General features: G+C 43.1%; 1 protein-coding gene across 5 annotated transcripts in view; it reads right to left on the bottom strand.

The window, feature by feature from the left end:
* TET1 (tet methylcytosine dioxygenase 1) overlaps positions 1-23069 on the bottom strand; it is a 156388-nt gene that overhangs the window by 90331 nt on the left and 42988 nt on the right. For all 5 annotated transcript variants that reach the window (XM_053308021.1, XM_053308025.1, XM_053308022.1 and 2 more), the window contains one exon: positions 15326-15376. In XM_053308021.1, coding sequence (XP_053163996.1) covers positions 15326-15376 — 51 coding nt within the window. The remainder of the gene's footprint in view (positions 1-15325; positions 15377-23069) is intronic.

Below are 23069 nucleotides of genomic sequence, written 5' to 3'. Positions count from 1 at the left end.
AACTTGCTTTCACCAAGGAATACTTTCTCCTTCTGTCAAAGTTGTTGCTCTACTCTCTCCCTTAATGCTTCCCATTCATTTTCTCACCATTCCTTATATGACGAATTTTAGCAGTAACTACTACACTAAATATATATCCTGCTATCTTGCATCAGAAATGTTATTCACACTAAAAATAAATATTGGTTTCAGACTGAATTGTGCTTATAGAGCTCGACAGTATTGGCTCCGCCTTGTCTGACACACAGGAAGAATTAAACATGGCACTTATAAATAAACTTTGAGAGATAACTAAATAATAAAGCATGAACATATTAATTTTCGTTTAGCACTGTATTGTTGCTGACTGACATTATGAATTGTACATCTCCTTTATAATCTTTTTTTTTAAATCTCCAGCTCCACGGGTGACCTCTGCAACTACATTTCAAAAAGTAACTTTGAGACTCTAGAACTTATTTATCTATCATATTTCTATACCTCCTGATATGTACATCTCTAGGCGGTGAGAGATTTAGAGGAGAGACCAAGGACTTTATTATTTCATCAGCAGTTATCTTATTCAACTGATAGTTTTCCAATCAAAACCCTAACTCTCCCTGCCATTGCCAACATTTTTTACTGCCACATTTTATCACAGAATCACATAAACCTTAAGTATGAGCAGATTCTTGTATTCAGAGAACATTGTAACACAGAGAATGCCTGCCATGTGAATAGAGTCTTATTTTCAAGAAATTGGGGTTCAGGGCTAATTCAAACATTTAAATCTGAGGTCGCTGTCATCAAAAGCCACTTTCCCATATGTGAAGCTATTTGTCATCATCCAAGTTACCATGTCAGTAAAGTACTCATGTGAGAACTTCATTCAGATTTTAAATACATTTAGAATAAGTTCTTTCTCAAGGGATTCAGCTTTTAGGATTCTATTATCAGAAGTGCAAAACTCAGGGCTGCCTTTTAGGCAGGGCTAACAGCTCAACAGCCCCAGGTAGGGACGTGCATGGAATCGGCTGAAAGGGCTTGGTTCGACTCCGAACCAGACTCGAACCCAAACGGGCCAGTTTGGTCCGGTACTCCGCTGAACCCCCCTGTTTGGTTCGGGTGGGGGGAGTTGCAAACGTTTTTCTATGTAAAAAATACTTTTTTATCTTACTTCCTTCCGGGGACTTGCTGGAGGTCTGTGGATGTTCCCTCTCCCCACCCCACCCCGGCTTTCCTTATGCACCCCTCTGGTCGGTCGGAGGGGGGCATAAGGAAAGCCAGCAGGGGAGGGGGAAACTCCATGGACTCCCCCCCCCCCGCCTCCAGAAACTCCCTGGGAGTAAGATTTTTTTTAAAAAAAAAAAAAAATTACACAGAAAAACATTCACAACCCCCCCAAACATTCCGGTGGGGTGGATTCGGTCCGGGGTCAGACCAAACAGCAGGTGGTTCAGTTTGACCCTGAACCACCGAACCGAACCAGTTCGACAGAGAACTGGCTCGACGACAAGTTGGTTTGCACATCCCTAGCCCCAGGCCCCACTCTTTTAACCCCCATTAAAATTAAATAGAAGGGGGCCCTGCACTGACTAATTTGCCCCAGACCCTGCATGCCACCAGAGCTCTCCCTAAAGATAGCCTGGCAAAAGTAGCATCTCTTGAAGAATGAAATCTTAAGGCACTGTCTTACAAGGAGTTAACTAATTTCTCACATATCAAAATCCTGATTTAACAAATCCCCCCCTCCTAAGTATTTGGCTATTTAACCAGAACACAAGTCAGCCTTCAAGGAGGAAGTAAATTCTTGCTATGCATATTTTTAACCAATTTGTACAACTAATTTTCTATAGCACAGAGGCTGCATAAACTAGATATTTCTACACTTCCTTCATTGCCCTTTGATTCTTCTGTGACAAAAGCCTCAGTTTTGCTTCTTAGAATTTCTAATCCATGTGTAATAGCCTTTATTTTTCTCTAGTTACAAGTTTGTCAGTACAACTGGGCATCATTTTAATTTTTTTTTAAAACCTCAATCCTCTCATCTCTTGCTTTCTCCTCCTCTACGTCTCCCACCTCTGTTGCTTTCTCCTCCTCTACGTCTCCCACCTCTGTCTGCCTCATTCTCTTAAAGTTATTGACACTATCCCATGTCAGAGAGGCTTTGCAAACCACAATGGTCATTGTCCCTAGGGCTGCCAAAGGTTTAAGTACTCCGACAGACGAGACAGCCAACTACTAAGAGGGGCTTTAAGGACCTCAAAACAAATATGCAAATGACAAAGAGCAATTTTTATTAATTTCATCTTTGTCCATACATGGCATCTTAGTGCCATAAACCGGCACCTTAAAAAGTTGAAGTAGTATAAGCTTTTGTGGACTATAATCCATTTTATCTGATTGATAATATATCTTCAGTTGGCACTGTATGTGCGTATAAATAAACAAAGAGAAAAAAATAGTAATATCTCCCATTCTTTTTTTTTTGAAAGTTCACATCTGCAGGATTGTACATTCCTGTGCCCCAAATTCTTGTGGACTTGCAAATGTCATTAAAAGCTATCTTTGCTAACCCTTAAGACTGGAGGATGGGGGAGAAATCCTGACAATGTGGCTGTAATGTTTACCTTAGTCTAAAAGGCCTGCAAGTCAAAAGAGCTCCCAGAATGTAACGAAGTCAATTCATTATTTTCAAGTATCCACAAAAAACCATTTGAGGTGCACTCTGAAAGGGATTCCTGTAGGGTATCCCCCACCTGAGAAAGATCCATGTAAGTAATAGGAAAGCTCACCAAAGAAGAGTGGAAAGGATGGTCCGGGCAGGAGCCTGCTCAGATACATCTATTCAGGAGCTAAGACAGGAAGGAACTGGGGAAGTGCACCTGGGCATGCTGGGAGAAGGGGACGGATCATCACCTATCTGAAACACCTGAGACTTCCAGTCTATCTGGAGCAAGGAGCGGAAGATTACCCATTGTGAGCCATGACCTCCTACTTCGAGGGAGCAAGAAACAATACCAATACCTAGTACGTAAACCAAGTCCAGTTAACTTTTAAAGCAAATTACTGAATACACGAAGTGCTTCTGGATTTCCAAATGAAAAATAGAACATGAATGTCACCAGACAGGACTGCAGGCTAAATTAACAAAGCCAAAAGAAAGTCTAAGATATTTCCATCTCTATTATCAAAATCATGATGTAGCTGTTAGCTACCAGCCATTTCTGACCCTGCAGGTGCCCCACAGGCCTCCAAAAGGCTTACTGCAAAGGCCTGAGAAATTTACTTGCTTAATGTGGGGAACTTGCTGAGTGGAACAGCACCTCACTTGGTGCTTGCAATGAGCCAGGAGTTGTTTCTAAACCTAAAGGCAATCTGCACAAACACAAATATGTTCCTAAGGCCTCCTGGGCATCCTGTTATGCTGTTCAGGATGCTCAAGTGTCAAAAGTGGTGCCTTGCTTCCTTAGAAGATGCCACTTCTAACACAGCAAGTGCTAACAGAGAAACAAAGCCAACTACCCCTTAGGGGCTGCCAGGTCTCTCAGCTCTCCTGATTCTGTTTGTCATTTTTTAATGCTGGTGTTTTGTTGTTGTTGTTTGCAAGGGAGGGGGGTTCCTGTGGTTTTTACTGTTCAGCTGATTTTAAAGTTTTAAATTTTTTATTATGTTGTATTTTAACTTTTGTAAACCACCTTGGGATGCCTTATGAAACATAGTACGAAAAATGAGCAATTTAAAAAAAATCACTTTGCACAGGCCAGCTTAAGCTCAGGTGCTTGCCATTGTTTTACCCTAGCTCACTATAGTGGCATGTGCCTGGTACAAGCATGACATGACAGAAGAGCTACACACACACACACACACACACACACACACACAATCATACGTCTCATCTCCCCAGATTCAGGTGCCAGTAGCACCATTCACAGGGTCCCCAAGGTTTATTTGCATTCAGAAAGGCCTCCATGGCTTTTCCTCTGTGCCCAAGCCCCAGAACTGAGTGTACCCATAATCCATTTGCCCAGCGATCAACACTTTTAAACCCTTTTCTGTATAATGCACCATTAGCATTGGCCTATTTGTTGTGCCCAAAATAATAATAATAAATAGAGCCTGGTTAAGAAAAACAAACTCCAATTCAATAAGAAGGCACTGCTACCATGGAATGCCTACATATTAAAAAAAAAAAAAAAGCAGATTCTGTTGCTCCAGAAGCCTAAAACAAGGATAAATTTTCAAGTCCCTAACCAGAAACCTTACTGACCCAAAACTTACTGCCAGAAGCAAATAATGATGCAAAAATCAAGATTGCTTAAATCAGACTAGACAGTATCTGAAAAGTATTGCATCACCCTGTTGAACCTCCTTGCATGATTCCTATCAGTGCATTGCTGGATTACGTGCTTCCAACACAACCAAAGTAAACAACTGGTATTTAAGAGCTACTATCCCCAACAGAGCTAAACTGGCACAATATGCAAACAAGTTTTCCTATACAAGCCCACAGCAAGGTAAGGATGTGCATGGAACCGGAGAGGGGAAGCTCGAAGGTGGTGGGGGTGCTGCTTTAAGAGCGGGAGAGGGTGTATTTACCGCTCCTGTCGCTCTCCCCCCGCCGGTGTCCGTTTTCGTAAAAGCTCATTGTGGCAGCAGCGTACCTCACTGCCGTCCAGTTGCCTGGATATAACCAAAAGTCCCCAATGAGCCTGCGCACGCTGTGTCATGGCTCAGACCTCTGACTCAGAAGAGTCAGAGGAGGAATGGGAAGACACGGTTGGGAGTACAGGCTCAGAGGCACAGCAACAGGATTTGGCAGGGAGAACAGACTCTGGAGCTGAGGAATTGAACAGCTGCCAGACTTGAGGGCTGAGGAGGCGGGGATTTCTCCTGTCTTGAGAAGACGTCTCAAGAGGAAGGCTCAGTGGGAGACACGCAGGCGCAGGATATCATAGGAGAGGAAGCAGAAGTGCTGACTCAGGAAAGCCTGATTGGCTGCCGGTTATCTTGAGCCCTATATTAAGCAGTCTGTTAGTTGCACAGATTGCTGTCAGCAACTTTCGCTTACCGCAGACCGTGTTCCTATTTAGAATTCCTCAACCTTTCGAGTTCCAGTTTCCCTTGTTCTGTTCTTTCCTGCTCTGTTGTCCCTTGTTCCGTTAATTCCTTGCTCTGTTGTCCCTTGTTCTATTCATTCCTTGCTCTGTTTTCTTTTCAGTTATTACTCCGTTATCGTAGAGGGGGGTACCTAGTTTAGTTCAGGGGACTTTATTCATTTACTACTATTTTTCTTTGTGAGTCTTTTGTTTTCCTTCGTGCAGCTTCGCTGCTGCTTTCTGTTTAACTCACAGGGGGAGTGCTGAAGGGGTTGTAAATCCTGTTGGGTTAGCCGAGCTAACAGATTTATGACACGCTGGCACATGCACGGGCACAATGTGTGTGCTGGCACGTGCACAGGTGCAACATGCGCTCACCCATGCCAGTGTGCGCAGGTGAGTAGGGGACTTCTGGTTATATCCAGACAATAGAGGCAATGGGGTAGCAGGGAGGTACAATGCCGCCCCAATGAGCTTTTACGAAAACGGATGCTGGCAGAGGGAAAGCAGCAGGAGGGATCAGTGCACCCTCCCCCACTCTTAAAACAAGACACACCCCACCATCGAACTGGCGGAAGCACCAGTTCTTTGAACCAGTTTGGAGGCCCAAAGAAGGCCTCTGAATCAGTTCCATGCACATCTCTACAGCAAGGAGCAAGAACAGCACTGCAAGAGTATGGTAAGTAACTAAGTTGGTTGTTGTAACCACATCATAACACATATTAAAAGTATAATAAAACAGAACACACAACTAATACATCATGCTTAAATAAAAACAGATGAAATCATAAGATAGCAAAAAAAAGGAGCTAAACAACATGCATGAAAATAAAAACAGATATAATCCTAAATACCGAACTGTAGCTGCAACTCTGATGGATACAAATTGAATAAGAGAGGTAGTCCTGAAACTACAACTTAGCCAGATGTGTAGCAGGGCTATCCGATACAGTTCTCTTCCTAATTCGAAAAGACAATAAAGCAAAAATGGCCGCTTGGAAACCTAAATTGGTGAATGCCTCCTTTAGTGGTGCGGTGGTGAGGTTAAATAGTTATTGCAAAGTGAATCTATATTTCTTAAAGTAAGGCTACCATAGGGAGAACTTTGAATGTTGGACCAAACCAGTATCTCAGCTGGCATCCCGCTCAAGGAACCAATCACAGATTTTTTCCCTACCCCAGGACTTAAGTTCTTCTAATGAAGGCAGAGAGTACATTTGTAGAACATGGGATAGTATATCTGCCCACTGATTCCCCTCTTGGTAGTGCCATTAGCATGATTTAACTAGATGGTCTTCTGTAAGGTTGTCCAGTTTCTTAAAACATTTTAGCAGTATCAGATGGACTCTAACAGAGATTGAGGCAGCCCCACCTCCATTCTTAGATATGCAGCAGGCTACCCAGGGGAAGGCCTAGAATTTTCCTCATGAAATTATTCTGGGCTACTTCTAATTTCTCACTCACTTTCATACTCCACCTCTAAATCTCTGTCCCATACAAAAGCTGTAGAATTAGTTTGCCCTGAAATATTTTGAGCACAGGAGCTATTAACTGACACCTCACCAGTGGAGAATAATTATTTTAAAAGATGCCCACTGTGTGTCAAGTAGTTAATAGGGCTGCATTAAGATGGACTGACTAGACAAAGATTTCTGAAGGACGACACCCAAATGTTTAAAACGAGATACATTGCTCTATTTGATGAGTATTAATTGTCCATCTGTGTTTGATTCTACTGGTACCAAACACTACCACTTTTGTTTTATTGTAATTGATCCTCCACTTCTCCTCTTTGCAGTAATCGGCCAATCTGACCAGCATTCTTCTAAGCCTGATCTTCTTGACACAAGATATAAGTGCCATATCATCAGCATACATCTTTGCTCCCTTAAGTGAGGGGGAGAAGTATTTCTGAGTCTCCATGATCTGTATTATATCATTACTGATATGAAAATCAAGTACAAAGGGAACCAACTGACAGCCCTGTTTGACTCCTTTGTTTAATGAAATGGGGTTGTATAGTGATCCTTGTTGGCCCACTCTCATGCTGGCCGAGAAATTAGAGTACCGTTCAATCAGTAAGCTGAGAAACTGTCTGTCAATGCCAGTCCTCTTAAGTTTTCCCCACAATCTAGATCAATATAGTCAAAAGCTGATGAAAGGTCAATAAACGCAACATACAAGTTTTTTTTAATGACCATTGGCATATTTCTGGATGAAGGCCTTCAAGGTGATTAAAGTGATCTATTGTGCTGTGACCCTGCATGCTCTCAGTGAAACCATTTCATCATATCTGCCCAATCCTCCAACTTGTTCAAAAGGTGTCGAGTGTATAATTCAGAGGATCCACCCAGGAGGCTGATTGGATGGTAATTAGAAGACTATTACCTTTTTTGTATTCTGGATAAATAATACTTTGTTTCCAGTGGGGGGGGGGACAACAGGTGTTATCAATGTTTGAGAAAAGCCTTATTAAAATGGGAGTCCACTAGCAGGCATTCAATGTAAATACCTCAGGAGGCACCATGTCCTTTCCAGGGGCTTTCCCCAGAGTCAAGGCACCAATCTACTGCTTGTACTCTAATGCTGTGATGGCAGGCCACTCTGGAAGGGGGCCAGATTCAGGAACTGGATATTCATAAGTTGTCTCATTTTGAGATGGCCGAGAAGTATTGAAACCAGGTCTCAGCTGGGATGTGCACAGCTGAGATGAAATTAGACTGAATGCCAGTTGCCACCAATTCCCAGAACTTCCTATCAATTTTTTTTAATTATAGAGACCCAACTCTCTCCATTGATCTTTATAATAAGATAATTCCTTAACTTTCAAAAGTTGCTTGTATTGAAAGCAGAACTGTATTTCATGATTGAATTGAGGGGTCAGGTCTTTCCACCCTAACTCTGGTCTGGAGTTGTCCCAAGGCTTGTTTCTTGAGCCTGGATTAACTCAGAGGGGCTATGCAAGGAAGGTCTGGTTTGATCAGAAATCCAGGCTTAAGAAACAAGCATTGGGAAAAAGAGAGAGAGCGCGCGATGCTTCTCTGGGGGAGAGCAGGTTGCCTCCTTGTCTTAAGGAGACTATTATTAGACCATTTTTGAGGAAAGCTACACTGTATCCCTCAGAGAAAGCTAATTACAGACCTGTTTCTAAGTTGGACAAGGTGGTTGAGTGGGTGGTGGCCTCTTAGCTCCAGGCAATTTTGGATGATGCAGATTATCTAGACCACAGTTTCTCAACCCCCGGTCCCCAGACCGGTACCGGTCCATGCCCCTTCCTGCCACCAGCTACTTCTCCCCACCCCACAGCAGCGCTTTCCGTTTCTTTTCCGGCCAGGCTCCCTCCCCCACTCCCTGCCATGTTTGCCCGCCCACCCACCCCCCTCCTCTGCCAGGGTCCTCAGTCGAGGGAATAGCTGTGGGGGGGTGAGCCTTCTACCAGACCCTCTGGAGGCAGCAGCTGCGGCTGATACAAGAGCGAGGCCATGGCCTGCTGTCTGGCCCGGCATCGCTTCCCAACTGCCAGATGCGCTTGCACAGTTAATAGACTTAACTGTGCAGGTGTGCCTCACAGTTGGGAAGCAACGCTGGGCCAGGCAGCAGGTCACGGCGTCGCACTTGTATCAGCCGCCGCTGCCGCAAGGGGGTGCGTAGCAGGGTCACCCCCCACACACACACAGAGTTACTTCCTCAGCCACGCAGCAGCAGAGGACCCTGGTAGAGGAGGTGGGCGGGCAAATATGGTGGGGAGGGAGGAAGCCCGGCACGGAGAGAAAACTTTGCTGGGGGCAGGGAGGGAAAGCTGCTGGTGGGGACCTCCAGAACAACAGGGAATGGACTGGGACAGGAGGGGGGGAAAGCGGTGAGGAATGGACTGGGGCTCCCCTTTTACATCTCTGTGCATTTTTATAACAGAAATAGTATTATTTTATCTCTATTACTTTTAGTAGTTTTAGTATTAATGCATATGTAATCATGTTTAACTATTTTAACTCTTTTTAAATGCAATCAGTTTTAATTTTAACCTTTTTATGATATGTATGATCATAGACTCAGTCACCTTGTACTTTCTAACATGTAGCTTTTAATTCATATACATTATTAGTCCTTTCAGTACCCCCATTTTACATGTAATTTTATGCTGGTCTCTGACCGTAATCCTCTCTAATAAAACGCTTGGTGTCCGTCCGTGGACGGACACCAAGCGTGCGTTTGTGCCTCGCCTGTTCTGGGCATGCGCGAAGCGCATGCCCAGAACAGAGCAAGGGAGGCACAAACAACAGGACCTGGTGGCCATCTTGGGCAGCCAGAAGCGGCCGCCCCGAAGAAGCCAGGTAAGCGGTGGCGGGGGACACTAGCCGAGGCGGTGGCGAAGCCGCCGCCTCGGCCAGAGGACGCAGCGCGGCCAAGGCGGCGGCGGAGCCATGGCCGCGGCCTGGCCGCATGGCCAAAGCCGGGCGGGGGAAGCCGGCTGAGGTGGTGGCGGAGCCGCCGCCGAGGCCTGGCGCCGCCGCCAAAGCCGGACGGCTGGGAATCCTTGGGGCCCTTGCCTGGCCGGGGAGACCGGCCGGGAATGTGAGGCGGGGGCGGCCCGCACCGGACCAGCAGCGGCGCCCCCAGAGTCCGCCCGGCCGCTGATTTGCCCTTCCCTTCCTAGCGCCCGTTATTCAACGGGCTAAAATTTACTTGTAAAGAACATAAGAACAGCCCTTCTGGATCAGGCCCAAGGCCCATCTAATCCAGCAACCTGTTTCGCACAGTGGCCCACCAGATGCTACTGGGAACCTACAGGCAGGAGTTGAGGGCATGCCCTCTCTCCTGCTGCTTTACTCCCCTGCAACTGGTATTCAGAGGCATCCTGCCTCTGAGGCTGGTGGTGGCCCACAGCCCTCCAACTAGTATCAATTGATAGACCTCTCCTCCATGAAGTTATCCAAACCCCTCTTAAAGCCATCCAGGTTGTTGGCTGTCACCACATCTTGTGGCAGAGAATTCCACAAGTGGATTATGTGTTGTGTGAAAGAGTACTTGCGTTTGTTGGTCCTAGATTTCCCGGCAATCAATTTCAAGGGATGACCCCTGGTTCTAGTGATTAACTTCTCTCTATCCACTTTCTCCACTCCATGCATGATTTTATAGACCTCTATCATATCTCCACACAGTCGTCTTTTTCTTAAACTAAAAAGCCCCAGGTGTTGTAGTCTTGCCTCATAAGAAAGGTGCTCTAGGCCCCTGATCATCTTGGTTGCCCTCTTCTGCACCTTTTCCAGTTCTACAATGTCCTTTTTTAGATGTGGTGACCAGAATTGTACGCAGTACTCCAAGTGTGGTCACACCATAGTTTTGTATAAGGGCATTACAATATTAGCCATTTTATTTTCAATCCCCTTCCTAATGATCCCTAGCATGGAATTGGCCTTTTTCACAGCTGCCGTACATTGAGTCGACAGTTTCAATGAGCTGTCCACCATGACCCCAAGATCCCTCTCCTGGTCAGTCACCAACAGCTCAGATCCCATCAGCGTATACCTGAAGTTGGGGGTTTTCGTCCCAATGTGCATCACCTTACACTTGCCAACATTGAACCGCTTATTTATTTATTTATTTAACATTTTCTTTATTTTTATTTATTTTTACATTTCTATACTGCCTTTCATTAAAAACAACCCCAAGGCGGTTTACAAAAATTTTATCCCACTCTTCCTCCAAGGAGCCCAGAGCGGTGTATTACATACTTAGGCTTCTCCTCAGAACAACTACTCTGTAAAGTAGGTTAGACTGAGAGAGAAGTGACTGGCCCAGAGTCACCCAGCTAGTTTCATGGCTGAATGGGGATTTGAACTCAGGTCTCCCCAGTCCTAGTCTAGCACTCTAGCCACTATACCACGCTGGCTCCTGATACAAAATTTGCCACTTTGTCACCCACTCCCCCAGTTTGGAGAGGTCCTTTTGGAGCTCCTCAGAATCCATTTTGGATTTCACTACCCGAAAGAGTTTGGTATCATCAAAACATTGATTAATTGATTGATTGGGGCAGAAGGAAGGGTGAGAAGCGGTGGGGAGAGAAAGCATTTTATTTAAAGAACAATGCATTCTATTGTTATGTATTTTGTACAGATTTTATTGTATTTATTTATTATAATTTTTAATTCAATTTATTTTATTTTAATTTAAATTAATCTTGGCCTGCCAGAACTTCAAAAGTTAAATTTTGATTAAATGCATTTTAATTAATTTCACTTTGATTTAATTAATTGATTAATATTAAGTGTTACTTTAATAATCAGCAATGTAGCGGTCCTTGAAACTTCGCACGAAGAATTTAGTAGTCCTTGACTCCAAAAAGGTTGAGAAACACTGATCTAGACCCATTTCAAACCGGCTTTTTTGTAGACTATGGATTTGAGATTGCCTTGGTCATCCTGATGGATGATCTCCAACTGGCTATCAACAGAGGGAGTTCAACTCTGCTGATCCTTTTGGATCTCTCTGCAGCTTTCAATACTACTGACCATACTGTCCTTCTAGACCGCCTGAGGGAGGTGGGATTGAGTAGCACTGTTTTAAAGTGGTTCTGCGCCTACCTCTCTGGCAGATTCCAGAATGTGACACTTGGAGACTGTTGTTCTGCTAAGTGAAAACTGAAAGTGTGGAGTCCCACAAAGCTCCATGCTGTCTCCAATGCTTTTTAACATCTACATGAAACCACTGGGATAAATCATCAAGAGGTTTGGTGCTGGGTGTTATCAATATAACAGGTTTCTGGACAAAATACAAAAAGATATTTATAACTTATAAAGCCCTAAACAGCTTAGGCCCTGGGTATTTAAGAGCATTTTCTTCACTACGAGCCCCACCGCCCATTGAGGTCATCTGAGGAGGTCCATCTCCAGTTACCGCCAGCTTGTCTGGTGGGTACACAGAGACGGGCCTTCTCAGTCACTGCCCCAAGATTGTGGAATGCGCTCCCTGCTGAGATATGATCCTCCCCATATCTGGCAATTTTTAAAAAACATCTGAAAACCCATCTTTTTGCCCAGGCTTTCTCAGCTTTTTAAAATTGTCTGTTTTAATTTTATGGTTGATTTTAAACTGTTGATTTGTTTTAAATTGTTTTATATGTTAACTGCCCAGAGACGAAAGTTTGGGTGGTATATAAGTTAAAGAAAGAAAGAAAGAAAGATATTTCTTCATGCCAACCTCATCAGGAAATATCTTCCTTAAATGCCTCCCTGGAGGCAGTAATGGGCTGGATGAGGGAAAACAAATTGAAGTTGAATCCAAATAAGATGGAGGTACTGACTGTGGGGGGCCAGGACCCAAGTGATTTTTTTATTTTATATTTATTTATTTACTTACATTTTATATCCCGCTCTTCCTCCAAGGAGCCCAGAGCGGTGTACTAGATACTTGAGTTTCTCCTCACAACAACCCTGTGAAGTAAGTTAGGCTGAGAGAGAAGTGACTGGCCCAGAGTCACCCAGCTAGTATCATGGCTGAATGGGGATTTGAACTCGGGTCACCTCGGTCCTAGTCCAGCACTCTAACCACTACACCACGCTGGCTTAGATCTGCCTGGTTTAGATCTGCCTGGTCAAGATGGGATTACACTCCCCCTGAAAGATCAGGTATGTAGCTTGGGAGTGCTCCTGGACACAAAGCTCTCCCTGGTTTCTCAGGTTGAGGTGGTAGCTAGGATCACTTTTTATCAGCTTTGGCTGATACGTCAGCTATGTTCATTTCTAGAGGCAAATGACCTTAAAACAGTGGTACAAATTCTGGTAAACTTCAGACCTGACTGCTGCAACGAGCTCTACATGGGGCTGTCTTTGTACATAGTCCAAACTACAATTGGTAGAGAATGCAGCAGCCAGATTAGTCTCTGGGACAACACAAAGGGACCCCATAACACTGGTTTTAAAAGAACTGCACTGGCTGCCAACATGTTTCTGGGTGAAATACAAAGTGCTGGTTATTACCTATAAAGCCCTTAAGGGCCCAGGTACAGTCTATTTAAGAGAGTGCTCCCTTTGTCATAGACCTTGCCACCTGTTAACGATCTTCTGGAGCGGTCCAGTTATGGTTGCCACCGGCTCATTTGCTGGCGACCCAGGACTGGGCTTTCTCTGTGGCTGCCCCAGGGCTTTGGAATATGCTCCCTGCTGAAATAAGAACATCTCCTCTGTTTGTTTTCAGGAAGAACCTCAAGGCTCTCCTGTTTACGCAGGCTAATTAATTATTAGAATTTTAATAATTTTAAAAACTTGTTTTAATAATTATTTTATTCTGTTGTTTTTATTGTGTATTTTAATCTTTAAATATTTTCAGTGTTGTACCCTGTATAGAGATGTCTATACCAGGCGGTATAAAAATATGATAAATAATAAATAATAATAAAATAATAGAACTGAAAGTATTATGAGAATTTCCTAGTGAACTGCATCCAAATGCTTCAGCTTAATCAGATTCTAGATGTATATTCACTGAAAGCAAAACTGCCATCACTTGCCAAGTATTAGAAAAGCTATCTTAAATGAATTTATTAAAACGCGCATTTGTTTGGATAATGCATCATCCCACTGGCTTTGATGGAACTCATTTCCAAGTTAGCCTAAGTTGTTCAGTTCTCAATCAAAATGAGAACAAAACAAACAAACATCTAGTTTGCAAACACCCAATTTCAAAAGAATGATTTCACATAAGACAAATTAACCAAGTATCCCGGCCCCAAAGGGAAGAGAGAACAAAACACACATATCTAGCTAATGTAATAAACAACAACACTAATTAAAGATTGTGAGTGCATTTTAAGAACATAGAATACTTCCCTGTCCTCCACACACATGCTAGCAGTTCACAAATTCTAGCACAGTTAAATACTTAATGATGCAATCCTAAATACATTTACTAGGGAGTAAGACTTATTTCTGAGTAAACATGTATAGGATTGCACAGCACATCCCATACAGTTTGGTGGGATTTCAATATGTTTTATTTTCTCTGAAATCTACCTTGTGTTTTTTAATAGAATACATTTCTATATAAAAATAGTTCTGTATGCTACAGTTTTATTTAAACAATGAATTACAAAGAATACAACCAGCGTAATACACATTAACTCTTCTTCCACTTACACCAAGTAGTCTTATTACAAAATAATTACATGCACAGACTCATACATCCTGATCCTTGGACCTAAAATGTGATGTAGTGTGCTAAGGATACCTCTTAGAATGTGACATTAGCCCTAGGCAAACACCCCAGCACAAAAAGCACCAGTTAAGTATGCTGAGTACTTTCATATTAGAATCTTGACTGTAATCACACTGGGCATAATTCAGAATTCTGTGAGGCTCCAAGGACACACACACAGCTTTGCCCATGGGGGAGGGGCCCTATTCTCTACTATGGAATGGGGATCCCCCCTTCTAAACAGGGAATTCCTGTGCACGTGCAGAGGAAATCCCTGACTCACAGAAGAGAACAGGACAACCAATTATAGGGGTCAGTCACGTGTACTCAAGCAATACAGACTGAGCAAGACCTTTTGTTTGTACACCAGTAGCTTCACATGCCAAGCTGCTTTTGAAATTCTATTTTGAATTTAAATACTGTTTTCAGTTCAACATACATGTCTTGAAAAACACATGCAATGCCATTTTTAAGAAACTCACAAATTTCCCAACCACAATTGTCCAAACTCTCATTTTCATAAAACAAGTAGCAATTCACATTATTAGTAAAAGGAGCTGGAACAGTTCCACATTTAACATTCAGATATCACTAACATTCCACAGTCAAACACTTTAGAAAATATCACCAAAACAGATCTGAAAAGAAACCTTCCATATATTCCAAGAACAAGAGTGTCACTTTGAACAACCCTATGCATATTTACTCAAAAGTTACTGGATTAAATGGGACTTGCTCAACAGTATATATGTTCAGAATTTGCAATCTTTATGAATCAAGGGTGATGCAAGTCATTTTTAATACAGCAGGAGTGGGTTAAATATTAACCTAAAGCCTTGGGCACAAAGAGTTAAGTCTCTACAAAACACACTATACCACACAGAGGGAAAGAGAAAATGTTACATGCTTTTAATATTAGCCATAAATATGTTAACCTGCAAGGTACTACTTCCTAGCATGTCCACTCTTTACTTTCTATTCCATGGGCAAAACACACAGAGTGTTTAAAAGGGACTGGGGTGTTTTTTTAAATTATTAATAAAGCAATTTTCAGTTACCTTTAGAACTCTTTGCTTTCTCCTCTGAGGCCTTTTGTTTTCAGTTAGCACCTAAAGAAAGACATCAAATTGCAAAATAAATCTTTATGAATAAGCAAAATTATTTTTAAAGCAATGTTTGTAACATTAGAAGACTTTAAACACAACCATAAAGGCTTTCTATAGAGAACTTAAAAGGAGCTGATACTGAAGTCACCAGAATCAAAACAAGAACGGGGAAAAGGGTGAACAAGGGAGGAAAAATAACCTTTTTTCCCCCTTAACGTCGGGTTTAATTATGTTCTGCATTCTTCACAGCAAAACCCACAAGGTAGCCATCTTGCCTGCTCCTGCAGAAGAACCCTCTACAGTATAGCGCTCCTTCACGCTGCTTTTTGGGTATTATTATCATGATGTTTTAAAAGGAGCAGGAGGAGCAGCAGCAGTAAGAAGCAGCACAGCAAGTCCTGCCTGCCAACACTAGGACGTGCTGGGCATGCCTTTCAAATATTATTTAGAGAGGAGGAAAAAAAAGGGGGCTCCAGAAAAGAATCGACCAATAGCAAGGCGAGGCCAGCAGCTTCCGAAATGCTCTTCCCTGCCTAGCCCTTCCCAAACAAAGGGTCTCCTATGTGGGTTTTACTCGGAGCAAGAGCCCACAGAGGCGGGCACAAGCTGTGACATGGACTCCCTGCGACCGCGGATCCGGCCGAGGGGAGCGCTGGCTGAAGGCAGGCATGGCGGAAGCGAGGTGTTTTTAAAAAAAAAAAACCAAAAAAAAGGCGACTCGGGGAGCAAAAAACAAAACACTACAGCTCAGCGTTTGGTCGATCTGAACGATTAGCTTTAGGCGTAATATGCGGAGAAAAGATCCGGAGGAGGGCAGAGAACATGATCGCTTGGAAAAACCATGATCGCTCGCTCACACGCACAAATGCACACCCTTCAGGAAGGTATTGTGCATTTTGACTTTATATGGCAAAGGCTAAAATTCGCGATTTTTTTTTTAGAGGAGGGTTATGCGAGGACACTTGTCTGGGTCTGCTGGGCAGCCCGCACACTCGTAGCACGCGCGCTGGCCGCTGCGTGATGCTAATAAATGGCTAATGAGGAGAAAAGGAAGAGAGTGGGGGGGGGGACGTTGCAAGGAGGCAAGACTGTTGCTAACAGACCCATTGTCACCATTAGAACATTATCTCTTCTTATACTCAACAAATAGCTGATTTCTTGGAGGAAGGGAATTTTTTAAAAAACCTTTCAGATCTCTTTGAGGTGCCCAACAAGACTACTCGTTGGGCCAATTTAGGGAATTGTTGCATTATTTTAAAGAATGCTAGATCTCAGTTCCCATGTCCCCTGTGCTTTTGCACCCTGCTGTGTGTGAAACCTCATTTCTCAGTCACACAATGCTGGACAAAGATTTGATGGAATAAATTTTTTAAATAAATTTTTAGATGTGATTGGCTTGCTATAGAACAATTAAATTAATATCATTTGGACCAACGTAGATGCCTTTGGAATTAAAGAAAAGTAACCCTTGCTAACTGGGCGAAGAGGCACCCTTGAAAGTGGCAGCTGTCATATCTAGCACGGGGAGAACAGCGATTCTTATTCAACATAGCATAGTGTCTCACCAGTGACCGCTGCTGGTGTCTTCCTTGTGCTTATTTTTAGAGCGTTCCCTGTCCCAGAGGGGCTTACAATCTCCTCTGTCTTTTTGTCATTTGTTTCCTTCCTTTTGCTACATAAGTCACTTGGTAACTTCTCTGTTGAAAAAGTGGCATATAAATATCATCTCCACTTCCCTTCACTCTTCCTTGTCCAGTAAAACATCCGTTGCTAGAGTAAGGCAGGGGTTCTCAAACCTTTTGATACTGTGACCTCCTAAAACATAAATCTACATGACACTCTCCCCCCCCCCAAAAAAAAAACCTGTTTAAAGCTACTGGTTGACATCTTGACTAAACAGGTTGTAGAGAACATCTTCTTCGTCATGAACCCCACTGCGCACTGAGATCATCAGGAGAGGTCCGTCTGCAGTTGCCACCAGCTCATCTGGTGGCTACTCAGGAACCAGCCTTCGCCGCTGCTGCCCCAAAGCTTTGAAATGTGCTCCCTGCTGAAATAAGAGCCTCCCCATCTCTGACAACTTTTATAAAGTTTTTAAAGATGCATCTGTTCACCCAGGCTTTTAATTAAATACTGTTTTAACAGAAAAGAACTTTATTATGGTCATAGACCAATATACAAGAAATACAAACAATGCATCATCTAAACAAAATTTAAAAAGAAGAGAGAAATATATAAACTACTTATGAAATGCATTGCTAAAGATCAGATCGAGTTCTGCGGATTATAAAACAAAACTTGGCCACTATATTAATAATTTTTTCAAATACTGTTTTAATAGTTTTAATACTGTTTTAAAAATTAAATTGTTTGTAATGTGTTAACTTTTTCTGTTGCCGTTTATTTTGTTTTATTGTAAACTACCCAGATACGTAAGTTTTGGGCAGTATACAAAGATGATAAATAAGTAAATAAATAAACAAAGCACAATGTTTCCAGTCTATCAGAGCGCTCCTGAAGTGCGGGCAGGCTTCAAAAAGTACTTGCGCTCTTGCACAAGAAGAGTACCTGCGCTTCAGAAGTGTGGCAGACCAGCATTGGGGCTAGTGTTTCACTGACGTTAGGAACACACACACACAGTCAGCATGTCAGCTTCTCATTTGACTAAGTAGAGATAAATAAAGCACATTTACCTTTAAAATGAAGACAAGCATGCTTGCTCCTTAGTTTTTCAAACCTGGGCCTTATGTTTGAGACTCCCAATCTAATTTCAGGCTCCAAGTTATTTGCACTAGACATTTGCTCATTATAGCAGTACCTGCTGACAACTGCACAAGTAGCAATCAAGTAAAGGGAGTCAGTCTTTTTATAGTTTTCTTGCTTAATTCTTTGTATTCAGCTTGCACACTAATTCAGAATTTGAGAAGACACATTGTCAAGAATGTAAAGCAAAGAGCTGCTCTCGCTTCTCCAAGGCACAGGAAGTAATGGGGAAGAGGAGCTGAAAACCACCTGGATTTTCTGCTGCTCACAAAGCCAAGGGCAGCACATCAACGGCACTTTGGCTATTCCCAAGATGAGATCTAGTGAGTGTCTCCCAAGAGGAAACTCCCCGCAGGCCCGGCAGCCCAAGAAGTGCCATTGCTGTGCCTGCTCTTGGCTTTATAAGCGGCAGAGGAGCAAAGTAGTTGTTGACTTGTGTCTCTGTCTGCCTCCACACCTTGGACATGTCAGGTAAAGCTCCTAGTCTCCTGAAAGCTCCCTCCTGAGTTGTTTGGGACCCCATCTTAAGTTTGGAACCCTCCAGTTTGAGAATTCCTTTAGTAAGGTCTTCTTTTTGTCCAGGAGTATAAGCCAGGGGTTTTCAGGGGTTCATATAAGCCAGGGGTTTTCAAACTGTATGCCAGAAACCCTGGGGTTTTTTGGAAACAGACAAGCAATCTTGAAAGGCAACTTGCCCGCCACTCCCAATCTCCCTCTGCCATTTTCAGTCACAGGGCAGTGCTGGGTATGTTCTAGGATGCATTCGGTTCATGTGGAGCAATTACGAGGCCCAATGGGCTGGGTAAACACCATAGAAAATGCCCCAAGTCCCCTGTAATTTGAAGAGGTTCTATGGCAGACTTGCAGGAGTTCTTCAACAGATAAAGTAGATGTATTAAGCAGGAAGTCTGGAAAACACAGATGTAAGCAAAGCCCCATTATGCCTTCTGTTTCCCCACTACTTTGTGAACTCGGTCTACATCCTAAGAACAGCCCTGCTAGATCAGGCCCAAGGCCCATCTAGTCCAGCACCTGTTTCACACAGTGGCCCACCAGATGCCACTGGGAACCTACAGGCATGAGTTGAGGGCATGCCCTCTCTCCTGCTGTTACTCCCCAGCAACTGGTATTCATCATGCCTCTGAGGCTGCAGGTAGCCTTTAGCCCTCCGACTAGTATCAATTGATAGAACTCTCCTCCATGAAGTTATCCAAACCCCTCTTAAAGCCATCCAGGTTGTTGGCTGTCAGCAAATCCTGTGACAGAGAATTCCACAAGCTGATTATGCGTTGTGTGGAAAAGTACTTCTGTTTGTTGGTCCTAAATTTTCTGGCAATCAATTTCATGGGATGACCCCTGATTTATAGTGTTATGTGAGAGGGAGAAAAATTTCTCTCTATCCACTTTCTCCACACCAATCATGATTTTATAGACTTCTATCATGTCTCCTCACAGTTGCCTTCTTTCTAAACTAAAAAGCCCCAGGTGTTGTAGTCTTGCCTCATAAGGAAGGTGATCATCTAGGCTGCCCGCTTCTGCACCTTTTCCAGTTCTACCACGTCTTTCTTTAGAAATGACCAGAATTGTACACAGCACTCTAGGTGTGGCCGCACAATCGTTTTGTATAAGGGTATTATAATATTAGCAGTTTTATTTTCAATCCTCTTCCTAATGATCCCTAGCATGGAATTGGCCTTTTTCACAGCTGCCACACACTGAGTTGACACTTTCAACGAGCTGTCCATCATGATCCCAAGATCCCTCTCCTGGTCAGGCACCAACAGCTCAGATCCCATCAGCATATACATGAAGCTGGGGTTTTTAATCCCAATGTGCATCACTTTACACTTGCCAACACTGAACCGCACCTGCCATTTTGTCACCCACACACTCAGTTTGGAGAGATCCTTTTGGAGCTCCTCACAATCTGTTTTGGATTTCACTACCCAAAAGAGTTTGGTATCATCTACAAATTGGGCCAGATTGCTGCTTACCCCTACTTCTAGATCATTTATGAATAAATTAAAAAGCACCAGTCCCAGTACAGCCCCCTGGGGGACCCCACTTCTTACTTCCCTCCATTGTGAAAACTCTCATATTTATACCTACGCTGTTTCCTATACTTCAACCAGTTAGCAATCAACACATGTACTTGTCCCCTTATCCCATGACTGCTAAGTGTTCTCAAGAATCTTTGATGGGGAACTTTGTCAAAAGCTTTTTGGAAGTCCAGGTATACTATATCAGCTGGGTCATCTTTATCCACACACTTGTTGATACTCTCAAAGAACTCCAAAAATTTTGTGAGGCAAGATTTTCCTTTGCAGAAGCCATGCTGGTTCTCCCCCAGCAGGGCCTGTTCTTCTATGTGCTTAATGATTTTATCCTTGAGAATGCTTTCCATCAATTTGCCTGGCACAGACATTAAGCTAACTGGCCTGTAATTTCCCAGATTGCCCCTGGATCCCTTTTTGAAAATCAGTGTTAATTTGCTACTTTCCAGTTCTCCGGTACAGAGCCTGATTGCAGGGATAAGTTAAATATTTTTGCAAGGATGTCGGCAATTTCACATTTGAGTTCTTTGAGGACTCTTTGATGGATGCCGTCTCGCCCTGGCGGTTTGCTAGTGTTCAGTTTTACCAGACAGTTTAGAACATCAACTCTTGTCACTTCTATCTGACTCAGTTCTTTAGCCTCTATCCCCAAAAGGCCTGGTTCAGGAACAGGTACATGCTCAGTATCCTCTGCCATGAAGACAGATGCAAAGAACTCATTTAGCTTCTCTGCAACCTCCATATCCTCCTTAATAATCCCTTTCACTTCCTCATTGTCTAATGCTTCAACTGCCTCCCTGGCAAGTTTCTTACTTCTGATGTATTTAAACAAGTTCTTGTTATTCCCCTTGATGCTTTTAGCTAAATGTTCCTCAAACTCTCTTTTTGCCTCCCTTATTGTCACCTTGCATTTCTTTTGCCAGAGTTTATGTTCCTTTCTGTTCTCTTCATTTGGGCAGACCTTCCAGTTTTTGAAGAAAGTCTTCTTCTCCTTTATAGCTTCCTTGACTTTACCTGTTAGCCATGCTGGCATCCTCCTGGACTTAGTGATACCTTTCCTCCTTTTGGCATACATTCTAACTGGGTTTATAGTATTGTGATTTTGAGTAAACTCCATGCACTCTGGAGTGAAGTGATTCTCCTGATTTTCCCTTTCAGTTTTCTTTTCGCCATACTCATTTTGGAGAAGATTCCTCTTCTGTAATTCAAAGTGTCTATGATAGACTTCCTTGGTGATTCTCTCCCTGCATATATGCTGAATTTGATCATGCTATGGTCACTGTTCCCTAAGGGGTCGATGACACTGAGATCCCACACCAAGTCCTGGGTGCCACTTAGGATTAAGTCGAAGGTCGCCTTGTTGGTTCCAAGACCAACTGTTCTAGGGCACAGTCATTCAGCATATCTAGAAATTTCACCTCTTTGTCATTACCTGACTGTGAATTTACCCTGTCTATGTGTGGGTACAGTCTTTGTGTGGGTAATTGAAGTCACCTATTATTACTGCCTGACTCTCCTTGATGCCTCCCTGATTTCCGACTGCAACTCCCAGTCACTGTCACAGCATTTTGATCTGGAGAGTGATCGCACATCGCCAGTAGCATATTTCCATTCATGCCTGGTATTGTCACCCACAGGGTTTCTGTGGAAGACTCTGGTCCTCCTAGGTTTTCTAGCTTGTTAGATTCTGTCCCTTCTTTAACATACAGTGCTACTCCACCTCTAAGGTGCCCCTCCCTGTCCTTTCTATAGAGTTTATATCCAGGAATAACAGTGTCCCACTGGTTCTCACTATGCTGCCATGTTTCTGTTATGCCCACTATATCTATTTTTTCGTTAGCAACCAAGCACTCCAGCTCACCCATCTTGGCTCGGAGGCTTCTGACATTAGCACAGAGGCACCTATACACTGAATCTCATACCTGGTGTATGCTATCTTTCTTTTGGATCTTTGATCTCTTTGACCAGCTAACACAACCTTCTGTCTGCGATTTATGTGGTTCTGCTCTGTCCCCTTCTGTTCTTATTTATTTATTTATTTATTTATTTATACATTTCTATACTGCCTTTCGTTAAAAGAAAACCCCAAGGCGGTTTACAAAAATTAAAACATACAATAAAAGCAATAAAAACACCAAGCAATAAAAACACCAAGCTAAAAACATATCAATCTTTTAAACTGAATCTTTTACACCATCACACCTTAAGGAATGGCATTTGCTGAACCGGATACTACCCACCTCCTGCCAGCTATTCCCCAGACGTAATTTTAAAAGCTGCTCTGCTACCTTTTTTATTTTAAGTGCCAGTAGTCTGGTCCCATCTTGGTTCAAGTGCAGTCCGTCTCTTTTGTACAGGCTTTGCTTATCTCAAAATGTATCCCAGTGCCTAACAAATCTAAACCCCTCCTCCCGGCACCAACGTCCCATCCACGCATTGAAACACCTCAGCTCTGCCTGTCTTGCTTGCTGTACCTGCTTGTGGAACAGGTAGCATTTCTAAGAATGCTACCTTGGGGGTCCTAGACTTCAATCTGCTACATATCAGCTTAAATTTGGCTTCCAGGATCTCCGGACTACATTTCCCCACATCATTGGTGCCAGTGTGCACCATGACAGCTGTCTCCTCCCCAGCGCTGGATGAGACACAACAGTTACTTGCTCAATTTAGAATATATGTCAGTTTCCCTCCCTCCCTTGTTCACCTGACATTTTGGTACCTGTTCTGAACTAAACTCCTGAAGTTAGTTAAGTTCTCTGAGTTCCTCTTTTCAAATAAGTGAGGATTGGGATGGTGTATTGCAATGCGTAGTATTCAAAAACTAAAGCTGACAGTTTACTAATACAGCCTTGGAAATCAATCCACAAAAGTTACTAGCA

This window comes from Hemicordylus capensis, chromosome 3 (assembly GCF_027244095.1).
Source record: "Hemicordylus capensis ecotype Gifberg chromosome 3, rHemCap1.1.pri, whole genome shotgun sequence".
Classification (NCBI taxonomy): domain Eukaryota; kingdom Metazoa; phylum Chordata; class Lepidosauria; order Squamata; family Cordylidae; genus Hemicordylus; species Hemicordylus capensis.
The sequence above is the reverse complement of the archived record's forward strand: the minus strand, read 5'-3'. Positions and strand labels throughout refer to the sequence as shown.